This window comes from Xenopus tropicalis, chromosome 2 (assembly GCF_000004195.4).
Source record: "Xenopus tropicalis strain Nigerian chromosome 2, UCB_Xtro_10.0, whole genome shotgun sequence".
In the NCBI taxonomy this organism is placed as follows: Eukaryota; Metazoa; Chordata; class Amphibia; order Anura; family Pipidae; genus Xenopus; species Xenopus tropicalis.
Window position 1 is genome coordinate 35,746,143 of NC_030678.2, and position 15,081 is coordinate 35,761,223.

The 15,081-nt window shown below is 39.3% G+C and overlaps 1 protein-coding gene across 1 annotated transcript in view; it reads left to right on the plus strand.

Moving 5' to 3' along the window:
• Positions 1-7,561, plus strand: part of rtn4rl1 (reticulon 4 receptor-like 1) — a 120,334-nt gene extending 112,773 nt beyond the window's left edge. Inside the window, 1 exon segment of the mRNA NM_001079052.1 lies at positions 4,601-7,561. Coding sequence (NP_001072520.1) covers positions 4,601-5,955 — 1,355 coding nt within the window. The 3' untranslated portion in view covers positions 5,956-7,561.
• Positions 7,562-15,081: the final 7,520 nt, after the last annotated feature.

Here is a 15,081-nt window from a genome sequence, read left to right on the forward strand (position 1 = left end):
TTGGTCTTACGCCCTAGCTTAATAGCATCAAAAACACTTTTTCCATTGGGTATGCCCTTTATGCCAGTCACTCCTTGAATATTTATCTCCTGGCAGCCCAAATTATAATATCCCCTAATCCTCTGGCAAAGGTGTGACAGTACTTTATGGAGCCCTAGGGTAGACAGGATTAAAATGCTTTTGATGGCCTGAGCAAGTTAATTAAATTAATAAAGAAGGTATAGGATCCCTTATCTGAATACCTGGTATCCAGAAAGATACAAATTATGGAAAGGCGATTTACTCTGGAATCCTTTTTAAAGAAGAACATTAGATAGAGTTACCAAGGGATTCCAAGTGCTTAAACACCTACAGTGATTTTAGTGGCTTACCTTCTAGCCCCAGCAACTGCTCATCTTCTAGGGTAGTGATCCTGTGTTGTCACTTTGTGCTGTTTCTGGACACCCTCAAAACAGGGCATGTGCGCTTACCAAAATAATGTAAGATCTGTACTGCAACTTTACTCACCCAGGGTGGCCCAGGGGGAGCCTGGAACATGGAACAAAATGTTGTGTCAATGTAACACTTGCAGGGAAATTACTCTAGGCTGGTGTATTTTTTAGGAATGGGAGCACTGCCCAACATAAGAGGAAAGCAAATAGAACAGCTTGCTACTATCCAGTATGGAGATCCAAATTATGACAAGACCCCTTATCTGGAAAACCCCAGGTCCCGAACATTCTGGATAACAGGGTCCATACCTGTATTTGGTTTTTTTTTACTCTGTTTTTCATCAGATTTGCAGTCAGGAAAGGTGTTTGCCCGGTTGTTACATCTTTTGCCCGGTTATTGCATCTTTAGCTCAGACAGTACATTAAATTAAATATCAAAGTTACTGAAACCGTTGCTGCACCTACAGTACAAGCTGCACTCACTGATAAAGTCACACAACATTTAGATTTTTGGTACACAGGAGAGGAATTCGTGTTCAGTTTTCATGGTGAATTACACCTAACATTTTATTTGACTTTTTTGTTCTGCTGCTGTCCCCCTTGGCATTCAAGCTGCTACGGCGTTAGTAGGTTCACTGGCCCATTCTCCTATAATGAAGCTGTGGTTTGAGTTTAGCTCTTAAATATAGGTAATAGGCTTGAATTGAATATAAAAAAAAAAAATAATCATAACAGTAGGAATCTATTCTTGCAACTTACCCTAGCAATCAGCATTTTAAATTCAACCATATATTTGTACACCATGTCAGTTCCCCATGAAGGACTTTATTTGTTGTTTGCTGATCCGTGGGTTATAACTCTGTTCTTCCTATACAAATGTAACAAAGACCTGGGATGATGAGACCCATCATTTCACCTGGGACACAGTCAGTGTCAGAATGACTTTTGCAGGTTACCAGAATTAGATTTCTTTAAATAGATTCAGTGTGTATGTGCAACTGGAATAGCCAAGGTGTTTACTCCTTTTCAAATTAAGCATGAAACTCAAATTCCTTCTTTTATTAACAAATCATATATTGCTTTCCCTGCCTCTATGCATTAGGCATAGAGGCAGGGCAGACAATTACTTTCACTTTACATTTAGCACTCACTTTCCCACTCCCTTCTCATCTAATTGTGTAGCCTGTGCATAGTCATTTGTATTAGGTCCCCCATTCTGGGGCATACACAAGATTTTGGGGTAATGCAAAGCTTGCCTTAATAACAGTGCCCATACAATGGTGCCTGTCTGCTTCCTGTGATTGTGTTATTCCAAGACTAAGGGAAACAAGATTTATATAATTTAAAGTGAAGTTTATTTTACTTTGCAATCACAATAGAAAAGAATTTGGAATTATTTCTTAGGGTTACAGGGCCCCTTCAACATTATGATAAGCTGAGCATATCTTCGCTTTAACAATGGCCACTTTTTAAAAAGAATAACTGCCCATGAACTGATTGGATCTCCTTAGCTATACATTAATTTAATTTTTTAAATATTTTTGTTTCCGCTAGGCATATCGGTAAATCATACCGCTAGGCAAACTGTGTTTGTTGATGTCATGTTTCCAATAGAACTGTACCCGCTGATATATATATACTGAATATAAAAACTGAGAACGTACCATGAGAGAAATGAGCATACAAGTAGGAATCCTGCACAGATAGAGGTGTGCAGATAAAGGAATGGTTCTTCTGGCAGAAACACTGACAAAAATTATCTTAAAATATTTTACATGTGTAAGTAAACATTTAAATATTAAAGAAGCTTTAGATGTTCTTTACTGTAGAGGTTTTTGATGCATGGTGAGCAATATAGTGCAGAATCCTACTGTCCATAATTGAAACACATGCATCAATAATGTTATGAGTGGATAGGGCATAGTAACCATGTTAAAAATAGTACATGTAGTATAATACATACAGGATTTGGCCTAGTTGTCACATAAGAATGAGATGAGTTAACACAAGCCATTGGGGATGCTTACACACATTATTCATGGTTCTTGCAGCATACTGCAACCCTTGCCTGAATGTCATAAAAGTCACACATTTCTCATGTTCTTATATAACATTATATTTTTTGTAAGTCATTTTGTTCTGACTGTTTTTAGAATCTGCAAATCATTTTTTTTTATCTTGAAATTGTAGCCGATGTGATGAAGGATTCATTACAGACAAATCAAATATGTGCAAATCTCAGTCTGTCTCAGATACAGGTATGGGACCTGTTATTATGGGACCTGTTATTATGGGACCTCTTATTCAGAATGTTTGGGACCTTCTAGATAAGGCATCGTTCCGTAATGTGGATCTCCATATTAAACTCAATAGGATTATTTTGCTGTCAATAAGGATTAATTATTACTTAGTTGTAATCAAGTACAAGGTACTGTTTTATTATTACAGAGAAAAGGGAATCATTTAACCATTAAATAAACCCAATAGGACTGTTCTGCCCCCAATAAGGGGTAATTATATCTTAGTTGGGATCAAGTACAGGTACTGTTTTATTATTACAGAGAAAAGGGAATCATTTAACCATTAAATAAACCCAATAGGGCTGTTCTGCCCCCAATAAGGGGTAATTATATCTTAGTTGGGATCAAGTACAGGTACTGTTTTATTATTACAGAGAAAAGGGAATCATTTAACCATTAAACAAACCCAATAGGGCTGTTCTGCCCCCAATAAGGATTAATTATATCTTAGTTGTAATCAAGTACAAGGTACTGGGAGATGGCCTTCCCCTTATTCAGAGCTTTTTAGATAAAAGGTTTCCGGATAACAAAAATAAATAAATAAATATATATATATATATATATAACACTTTATTTAGCCTTCATGCCTATTGGGACTATGTGGCACATTACAAAGACTGGTTGCCTGTTTTTGTGAGGAGCATGCTATTAGCACGGTGTTGCTCTGATGTCTTGGGTCACTTTGTGAGGGAAAAATGTTTCCGTGGGACAGCTGGCTTCCACGTGTTTGAGGATTTTATAAGAGAACATACAAGACATTATTTCAGTGCCTAGAGGAAGCCTTCAACAGAGCCCCAAATATGTATTGAAGCTTTTAGATCCAATTAAATATAAAGGCATATTAACCTTAAGCAAAAGATTGCCCTTCAAGTAGAAAAAGCCATGCTTAGGAAAGGTTAAATAATTAATAACAGTGTTTCTTATAAATTCTCTGGTTCTTCTCTAGAGACTGAAGGGAGCAGCTTTGTCTTTTCTGGTTTGTTTTGGGGCTAGACAACCCTTGTTTCCTGGGGCGTTGCAATTAATGTCACTAGACTGTACTTCCTGCGCTTGCAGATCAATCAAAGGTCATGGTGTCTATGGGGAGATTGTCAGCTGTGACAGATACATTTATTGACACGGTTCTCCATGTTCTTTTACAAGCTTGCATTTGATAGGCTGGCAAATTTCAGTAGGACCTGCTGTAACCTGTCGCAGAGTCATTTTAAGATGGTGGTGCTTAAATAGTTGGCACAGAGCTAAGGTGAATAATACATGCACAGCAGGATGGTAATTTAGTTTAAAACTGTGGGAAAAATGTTGCCTCGGAGCAAAAATAAAAATATGGTTGATGGTCTGTAAGAGCGTTTGTAATTATTTAGCTTAATGTAATGTATTAGTAGCAGTAAAAGTATTACCAACATCTTTCTGTATGCAAGATTCATTATGGGGTTCTTCTTCTATACATATACATTCCCACACCAAGTCAAGTTATATATGTACATTTAGTACATTGGTTCTAGTTTTATACATACATTGGCATGCAAGCTGAGTTGCAATAAACCTCATTGCTGAGAACCTAGCTCTATCTCCATGCAACATATTTTAACCAGGCCATGTTAATTAGGGCAATTTTTTGATAATAAAAATAAAAATATAGTTTTTTAGGCATTTTGAAGAATGTTGATACATTTTGCTAGGGTATCCAACTGGCTGTTTTCCAGATATTGCTGAACTACAACTCCTGTTTAACTTTCAGGGGAGGATGGAAGTTGTAGCTCAACAACAGCTGGAGAACTGCAGGTTGGAGATTACTGGCATACACGTCATGTTGACTTGAATGTTTTAAATTTGTGACTAATGTTTCCATCTGCTCTTCTTTTTCAACAGGATGTCACCTGGATCTGTTCTTGGTACTTTTTGGACTCCAGATCCCTTTGATCTCATTATGTCCTGTCAATTGTGTATGTTACCCCACTCCTATGACTGTCAGCTGCCAGGCTCACAACTTTGGAGCCATACCAGAAGGGATTCCAGAAAACAGCGAAAGAATATTTTTGCAAAATAACCAGATAACCATGCTTCACAGAGGGGATTTTGGTCCTTCCTTGGTAACCCTTTGGCTTTATTCTAATAACATCACCTTCATAGACCCTGCCACATTTGAAGGATTTGATAACCTTGAAGAGCTGGATCTGGGAGACAATCGTTACTTAAGGGCTTTAGCAGCAGACACATTCCAAGGTTTGTCTAGACTTCACGCCTTGCACCTGTATAAATGTGGACTCAGCTCTTTGCCTAGTGGAATATTTAGTGGCCTCCACAGCTTGCAGTTCCTTTATTTGCAGGATAACTACATAGAGTTTCTACAAGATGACATATTTATAGATTTGGTTAACCTAAGTTACCTTTTTCTGCATGGCAACAAACTCTGGAGTCTCCATCAAAATACATTCAGGGGCCTTGTTAACCTGGACCGTCTTCTCCTACATCAAAATCAGCTGCAGTGGGTTCACAGGACTGCATTCCATGACCTCAAGCGACTTACCATGCTTTTCCTGTTTAACAATAGCTTAACTGAACTGCAAGGGGAGTGTTTGGCCCACCTATCGGCGTTAGAGTTTCTAAGGCTCAATGGTAACCCTTGGGACTGTGGTTGTAAAGCAAGATCTCTCTGGGAATGGTTACGAGGTTTTCGAGGTTCTAGTTCAAATGTTATTTGTGAATCCCCTGATCATTTGGCAGGCATGGACCTTAAAGTGTTGAAAACAGAAGACTTCATGCATTGTTCAGGCTCAGAATCTCTTCACCAGATTAAGACTCACACATTTAGCACCACACACCGTATAGCACACAAAGGCCATCACTCTCATCATTCCTCCAAAGAGAAGGGGAAGGAACTTGATGTTGGCCTGCACCAAAATGAGCCTGCAGCCCCTCCAGATCCTCGACCAGGTTCTAGAAAGCCAGGGAAAAACTGTACCAGTCACAAGAATAGGAATCGCATTTCAAAACCTGTGTCTGTAAAAAGCATGAATGATCTTCAGGATTATGCTCCTGATTATCATCATAAATTTAACTTCGGCACTTTGCCCACTGCCTCCACTAAGAGGAAGACTAAATGTACAAGGAGGACGCCGGTCAGGATACCAAGTGGAGTACAACAGGCAGCAGGCAATGATAGTGATGGGGTCAGGGTGTCTCTGCTGTTATTCCTCCTTGTGTTGGCTGTCATAGTACGCTGATTTCTTTTTTGTGGGAGGACATGGAGCCACTGCCACCACTTTCCAAAGGACCAGCATTTCTTTTTGTTATTCTTATTTGTTGTAAATGGAAGATCTGACATGGAGAATGAATTGAATGGCTTTTGGTGGTTTCCTGCTTGTATCTGTGGATTATAATCCTGAACTGGGTGCAACAGCAGTTGAGGGAAGCATTGTAATAAGCCTACTACATGCAGCCCCAACTTTGCATGTACTAAGGGCAACAACCTATCATATTTTACAAAAAAACATTCCTGTTAACACATGGACATGCAAAATGGGGCATTCTTACAGATAATGACTACATCAAATATTTTGACTCTGTTTAGAGAGGGAACATACCTACAAAAAAGTAAATATGCTATTACTAATACGGCCTCCTACACACACCTGAGACATTGTGTAAGCGTTCCCACCAGAGATACTCTCCTGGTTCTTCTGACCTATCCAGAAATTGCTGGTCTTTGGGTCAATGCTGCTCAGAAGACAATCTACAATCCCTGAAAAACTCAGGCATATTTATCTTTATATAGCAGGGCTCAGCTGCCTTGCTACCAAAGGAAGGTTGCAAACATACAATAGGACTTGTTCAAATTAAATATGGAAGATTTTCCTACAGGCAGCCTCTTTATTTTGTATCTGTATTCACATAGTTATTTACAGCCACAACCCTTTTTCATTCTCTTCCAACTATTCATAATGGCGTCTTTATTGTTTCTATGGCTATACCTAAAAACCATGACTTTGGAAAGAGAAAACTTGTGCTGTCTATTTTATAGCAAATAGACATTATTGGCTTCAAGCTTTGCAAACTTTGGTACCCTGCTTATTTACTGAGTGATGTAATAATAATATTAATAATGATAATAATACAGTCACAGGAGTAAGACTAGAACAGTCCCATGAACAACCAGGGAGAACTTCAGATCATACACAACTCCACATTTCCAGGAAATATCACTAGCATTTGATAATAGTATACAGGGGCATCAGAGTACAGTACAGGTCAAAGATATAAAGTATGATCAGAATTGTTAGATGTTTGTGATACACAGCCATAGAGCTCGATTATCTATCAGGGAGCAGAGACTGAATGGGAATAGTCTTCACAACTGGGAGCGGAAGAGAATGCTCCCGACAGTGTTAGTGTAGTGCAATCCCTATAGCTGGTCTAAAGGTATTCACATTGTAGGATTAAGCCTCACACAGTGACCATAGGGAGGTAATCCAACAAGTTCTAAGGTTCGTAATCCATGGGTTTCTCCCAAATCAATTATATTATAATTGAAAAATACACTCTCTGGGAAGAAATGATTTATGCCCATTGGGAAATTGAGATATATTTATTTTAACCATAACTGAAAAATATATTATAGAATGTTCTGACAGGAAATGGATTGCTAGAGCGTGTGCTAAATTCATATCCGTTATCTTTTCCAAAATGGAAGGAAGCTTAAGGCAACAACGAATATCTGGGCTGCCTCAGCCGTATGCCCAGTACTGGCAGCCCCGGGGATTGTCAAGGATTTTATCCAGTTTTACATAGACCAAACATTTGTCTTACTCTTACGCTTCTCCCTCAATATAAGAAAAAAAAAATCACCATTTTCCATCAAAACAAGATATATACATAAATATATTTTTGCGTTGGAGCAAAACTGGAGTAAATATCATGACAGGCCTTCCCTGCTGCAGTAAACAGTAGCAGTGTTAATCAGATATAGATAGGAGTTCTGGTAAGTGTTGCACACAATCAAATGTTATTTCCTTGTCGCAGAAATTGTGTGAACAAAAGAGAACACTGAAATAACCTAAAATAAAAAAATAGCCTTGGGTATATAAAAAAATCTCTGCTTGTTTTTTTTTTCTCTGTAACGTGGTAAGACGTGACATAAAATCAGTTTTCCATTCATTTTCTTATATTGTTGTTTAATGTATAGGATCCGTATGCACTCATTGTTCTGTCTTATTACCATATTCTGATATACTGACCAGAGTGTATTACAGTAAGAGGCCTAATAGCCCTTTACAATGATTCCATGATGTGATGTATTGCATCTATTGAGTCTCAGTGTGTCTATTATCCAATCAAAGAGGCAAACAAATGACAGGCAAATTGGATTTTTACTTCTATTTACTGGTGCTCTAAACAGGGAAAAGTTCAAAGCTGAGCTCTGTGTGGAACATACTCCTGCACATTCAGAGCCAGAGATGTTAAACTGATAAGTTCTGTACCTCGCTAATCGGCTACGGCAAAACAATAACCTGCAGGAATCATGTGGAGCAAATTGCTTCTGTGACAATAAACTGTGACAGGTAAGACTTCACCCACACCAAGAGAATAAAACCCAGCTGCTTATTTGTATTTAAGAAAAAGAAACTATTATATACAGATGTCACATACCAAGACTATAGTGTGTTTGTATATTAGGCATGTACCAGATTCATGATTCCATTTGGGATAAATTCAAAACTCAGCACTTTTTGCATGATTGGTATTTAAAGAGATCCTTGTTGTTCAGTTGAACCAAAACAGAAATTATAATGTCATGTGAAGTTTAACTAGAAAAGAGGTTCCAACTGTACATTGGAGGTTGGGTTCACACAACTACACAGTAACATTTAATAGGGATACCAAGGCAATGTGTGATAAACAGTAGGGCTAGATGAACAAAAAAAGAAAAAGTATAAATCATCTATAAATCCATTCTCACAACAGTTTTCTGGTTAATCTAGCAATTAAAAAGCCAAGAATGCTGAAAGAACCTAAGACTTTCCTTCGGCATGGTCATGTGCAGGGTCTCCTGCCAGGCAACTACAAGATGAAAGCTGGTGGCTGGAAGCAATGCCAGTTGGGAAGCAAGTATAAAAGACTGTAAAGTTCACCTAGGTCAGATATATTTACATGTGAGGAGATCAATGATGCCTCAGAGGTATCTGTGGGGTACTAGGGATAACAGTCACTGCTGCTCTAGGCACTGCTGGTCAGTACCTCATACTTATATATCCATTGTATAAAAGAAGGCATTGATTCAAGGAAAAAAAGCATAATTGTGCCTCTTATAGATCAATATTATGATTTGTATATACAGTGCTGGTTTGGATGTCTATAAAAAGGATGTTACTTGACAAGAAATCTACAAATAAATTAGGAGTAGTTATATACCAATGGCAGGAGAGCTTCTCTCTTACAAAAAATAATAAAAGAATAAGAGGCCACCAATTTAGACTGGAGAAAAGGCACTTTCATGTGTTGCCACACAAATAGTTTTTCATGGTGAAGGCGGTGAAGCAGTGGAATGTTGTGTTGTGAATAAGACTTCCTTAATGACTTTCAAAGGGGGGGTATTTTCTTGGCCATGAAAAACATCCAGGGCTACAACAAAATATAAACCAACTCCATAAAGATAGAACTGACCCTGGGATAAAAAGTAATGCCTAGTTCCTGTATCCTCTAATCCAGGGGTGTCCAGACATTTTCCTGTGACGATCAACTTTTGGCTCCTCCCCGCGTACGCATGTGATGCAGTGTACGTACGCCAACCCAATAAATGCGTGGAACCGCCTCGCATTTTCCATCTTCGACGCGGTCCACCAGAAATCTACAGGGGATCGACTGGTGGACCATGATCGACGTTTTAGCCACCCCTGCTCTAATCAGTTCCCCATCCAGGTCTGATTACTTCTCCACCAGGACCTAGGGTAACTCCAGGTGCCCACCCTCTAAATCCATACCCAACTTATGAGTCTAAACACCTCTTGATAACTGTGACACCATCCATCATCTTCATGAAGCCATTATTGAAAGGGAGGAATGGTGCCCAACTGTGCTGGATGCACTGTGAAGGGGACTAACTGCTGATGCAAGCTTCGCTACAATTAGTTAAAAGTTATTTAAACAGTGATGGGGAAAAAAGGTTGTTCCTTGTAACTCTAAAGCCATATTCTCTAAGCTGCCACTATGGGAAACATAACATTCACTATACTTCACTTCTGAATGACTATGTAATGTCACCCATTCTTGCACCGAAACAATGTTCTTGCTGCGCTGAGATAAAAATGAGCACCCCTTTGATTCCACATCTGTTCTGTAAAATCACAGGCCTCTCAGTTCATGCTGATATTTTTCTTAAAGAATAGAATAGTCTTTTATATTGGTTATTTTCATGAACATAAGATGGGTCTGAAGCATCTGCACAAAGAGTAGACTTCTTGCTAGAACAGTAAGCAGTCATTCAACGCCCACCCTGTCTGTCCTTGAGAAAGCTACTTCATCTTTGGGCCATGACTAGTGATGTAACAACTAAAAATTATGAGCACCAGCTATTCACAGCATTTTCATTGTTCAGTACAAAAAGCCTAAACAGCTACAGGTCTACAGAGACACATTGTCTTAGCAGCTGAATGAATGCAATCTATGTGGTGAGTTATTTTTAGTCTCTTTCTGTTAGGTAAATACTTGTAAGTATCTGGCAAAAGTCTGACACAGTAAGTAAAGCAGTAGCACATTTTTTTTTATACCTTTGTATCAAGAAGACATGAAATAACAATTTTAATCAGTTTTTAGAGCAATGGGACCCATCATGACTAGCTAAAATTATAGAGGTTATATACAGAGCATTTTATGGCAGCTCAAAGGGAAGCAAGTAATGGTTGGTCAGTTACATTTCATTAAAGAAGTCATTATCTGAAAAAATATTATCTAACAAATTCACAATATGATTGCAGAATTGGAAAATGTCCAATCAGCTGCTAGCAACCAATGAGAAGAAAGAATATATGTGGACTATTGTTCAGTATATATAGACATTTAAAATTTCCTGCTTCTGCATCTTTACACAGGCAGGTTATAGTCTAGTCCTGGGATCCCTAATCTTTTTAACTCATGAGCCACACTCAGATGTAAAATATGTTGGTGAGCCACATAAACATGAAAACAGTTCTTTGGGGGATACCAAATAAGGGCTGTGATTGGCTATTTGGTAGCCCCATGAGGACTGCTGTCCTGTAGGAGGCTCTGCTTGGAGTAAAACTGTGTCTCTGTGCTTCCAAAACTTGTCTCCAAGCCAGAAATGTAAAAATGGCACCTACTTTGAGGCCCCTGGGGGCAACACCAAAGGGAGTGGCAGCAACATGTTGCTCATGGCTGGGGATAACTGGTCTAGTCTAATAATGGAGCATAGGATCATGTAATATCTCTCAATAACTATTATGGAGACAAAGGAGGAGTCTGATATAAAGTTGTGTTAAAGGCACATAAGGGCCATAGCTTACCCTTTCAGAACCCTGCTGCACTCCATGGCAAGCCATATGCCCAATGCTGCCCCCATCCCATCTCCAAAAAGTCCAATGGATCTATAGCACTGCACTCTACTGTAAACCTGGAGAGAAATCTCCTTCATGTCTGAAGAGTCGGAGATTTCTACAAAGATGGAGAATGGACAATGAAGACATTGCACATAGTGATCAGGTAGTCAAAGCAGTTACAGAGGTTTTCAGAAGCCACGTGCCTTAACTCCTCCAGGCAGTACTGTACTTCCTCCTCAACTGTACTTCCTCCTCAATAGCTTGCCTGGCAACGTATGACAGAAGTACATTGCTCTGACTGGAGAACATCCTTGCTCTGTGACTTTGATGATTGTCATGAGCATTTGTAGCCTTTCCTGGATCATTTATATATTGCTTCAGAGAAGGCAAAGCACTCGGAGCAAAACCTAATCTGTAGAAATGTTCCAGCTCTGATGGAGTAATCATGTGTGGTTTGATGTCTATAAAACAAGGCAAGTGAAAGAAAGACTAATATGCACTTTACTATTGCTAGGTATTAGAGCTTGTTATCCAGAAAACTCTGAATTATGGAAAGGCTATCTCCTATAAAGTCCATTTAAAGCAAATAAGATCTAACATAATACATAAGGTAGTGCCTGTGTCCACAGCACACAGATTTTTAGGAGTACATTTATCTAGGGGGATATTGCCACTAATGCATTTTTATAATTTGTAGGGTTATAAAGGAATAGCAGAATCTAGGGCAGCTTACTGTTGAACAGACGCCACAGGTGAATACTCAGTACAAGGATACCACTGGAAGATGGTTAATGTAAGACCAATACTGATCTATGAATATCACTTGGGCATTGGACTTAAGTGACATGAAACCAGTGTTTCCTTTCTATTCTAATCTGCAATACAGAAAAATGTTCTTGGCCAGGCCCAGCCTGGCAATCTGGAGATTGCGGCAAATGCCTAAAGAGCTGCTGCCATAGGCAGTCTCTATTTATTGGGCTGATGGTGGGATGTTTGGGCCTCTGTGTACTTGAAATGCCAGGGTCTATTTTGAATCTCAGTCCGGACCTGCTCTTGCCCTAAAATACACAGAAATGTAGCTAGTGAAAATGAATGTTTTTCCCTCAACCATCTAAAACATGAAATAAAAACACAGACAAGTGAAAGAAAGACTAATATGTAAAGGAAGACTGGAAAGATCCATAGACAGGCTTGTAATTTACAGTTGGAATATGCTCTATTTGAATCCCCACTCTACTATTGCTCCAGAGCTGTACCCCCATCCCTCTACTTCTCATCCCTAGCAAAATGCATTGATCTGTTACCTTGAAAGCCTCAGAACACATACAAGGTAATACATGATCAGAGCAGATTAGTTCAGCATGACATGATGTATTCTTAATAATGTGCAGTATTTTTGGATAAAATCTCTTAAAATTTCCTATGACCGATGTAAGGCTTTCTGATCTACCAATTCTAGCTGAGAGCTTACATCAGCTTTACTCCATCCAGTCTCTTGGTACAAATAAAAACACTCTGAATGGTGCAGTATAGCCTCAGAACAGGTGGGTGGATGTAACTTGGATTAGGTTGTTTAGTCATCTCATATTTTGTCATGAAGCTGGCATCCATATAACATAAACGATACTCCACGACTGTCTGACCCACTCTCAGTAGAGTTCTTGAAGGCCACATCTATTGCTTAAATGGATGTCACTTAGGTAAGTGGCACTGATTATATCCCATCTGACATGGCATTTCAACAGAAACCTTCTGCTGTTTTCATCAAGTTGCTCCTACCAATGAGAACATTAAAGAGTATCTTGCAGTATCTGAACAACGTTAAAGAAAATAACACATTATAAGTGTGCACTCTCCTTATCTTCATTAGCCCTTCAACATAGTTGATCCAGAGGCGGGCCAAGCCAACCCGGCACCCTAGGCAACCCGGTCGGCCAACTCCGCCCACCTACGCGCCCCCCCCCCGAACGGCACATGCGCGGGGGGGGGGGGGCGGTGCGATTAATGACAAGCGGCGGAGGCAATGACAAAGTAGCACTAGGGGTAGGCAGGAGAGGCTCCTGCCTGGCGCCCCTCAATCGTTGCGCCCTAGGCAGCTGCCTCTTCTGCCTACCCCTAGTTCCGGCCCTGAATTGATCTATTACAGGCCCTATAGTTTTCATAATAAGAGTGGAATGTGCATCTATAAATTTATATCTATAATATGGAGAGGCCGTACAGTATTGGATACAGCAGCACCTGCTGCTAATGTATCTATGTATACATGCAAATATGATAATAATGATGATTATTATTATTAATAATATAGGTATGAGAGCTTGTTATCCAGAAAACTCTGAATTATGATCCAGAGGCATTTATGGGCTTATGAGGGACCCTGTAATAGCAGAATCTAGGGCAGCTTACTGTTGAACAGACGCCACAGGTGAATACTCAGTACAAGGATACCATAGGAAGATGGTTAATGTAAGACCAATACTGATCTATGAATACCATTTGGGCATTGGACTCAAGTGTCATGCAGCTAGTGTTTCCTTGCTATTCTAATCTGCAATACAGAAAAATGCAGCAAAAATGTCACGCGTCGCAAAAAAATTGTCGCCCACGGCTATTCTTTTGTCGCGCAGCTATTCTTTTGTCACCCGCAACTATTCTTTTGTCACCCGTGGCTATTCTTTTGTCACCCACGGCAATTCTTTCATCACCCGCGGCTATTCTTTCGTTGCGCGGATATTCTTTCTTCGCCCCCGGCTATTCTCAATTTTTGGACCTGGGCGAATTTTTCCTGCGGCAAATTTTTCCATCTGTTCGCCGCGAATCCATGCCTGGTGAAACATTTCGCCCATCACTATCATAGCATTCTGGTTTAATAGGCACACATAAGCATTTGCAAGCAGTAAAGCTTTGGAATGCAAGAGAAAAAAAGAAACTATATTTTGCTTGGTTCTAAAAACACACTTTCATTGTAAAATAAAGAATGAAAAACCATGAGTGCTTCTGTGGATAAATAATTTAAGGACAAGATTGTTCTGTTTGTAAACCAGTGTAGAGAAAACATACCAAGGAGGATCAGCAAAAAAGAAAAAAATATCAAGAGAGAATTTGCTTTTATAGAGAGAATACTGTAACACAGGCATAAGTGTTTTTTTGACATGCTGATAAAACTTGACTTTCATTTGCTGTTTCTCACCAAATGGTGAATAAGATTGTCCCCTGCAATATCTACTTCCTATTCAGGTGGATGTGTAGCTAAACATTCAGAAAGTGAGGAGGCTAAATGAGAAAAAAGGCTAAAAAGTCTAAAAAGAGTATATACTATGCTGGCTCAGATATTCTGCAACCCTATATGAGTAGTAATCCAGGCCTTCAACGTTGTCCACAGGAGCTCCCATATTTTAGGAGTCGGTGACTCTGCACATGCTCAGTGTGCTCTAGGCTCCTGTTAAGAATCGTACCTTTGGAATAGTCAGAAAAAAATCAGCATAAAGCTGATTCGACAGGATGGGCTATCAATCAGTTCTGATGCAGAATGCACTGGTTTACATGTTGTTAGATCATCTAAATCTGAATTATTTACTTATCAGCCTTGTGTTTTTATATTTTGTATATACTGTATATTGTGTTGGTTCCTAAACTCAGGTAACAGACAGCAAAAGGAAGATGAGGAGCTACTGTGAGTATGTTCCAGAGGCACAGAGACTGACACTTCACTGCAAAAGGCCTGGGGTGGATTGGGGATGGTACAGAAGCTAAAGATATAAAGCATAGGATTCATTACCTAATTTTACATTTAGATTTAGT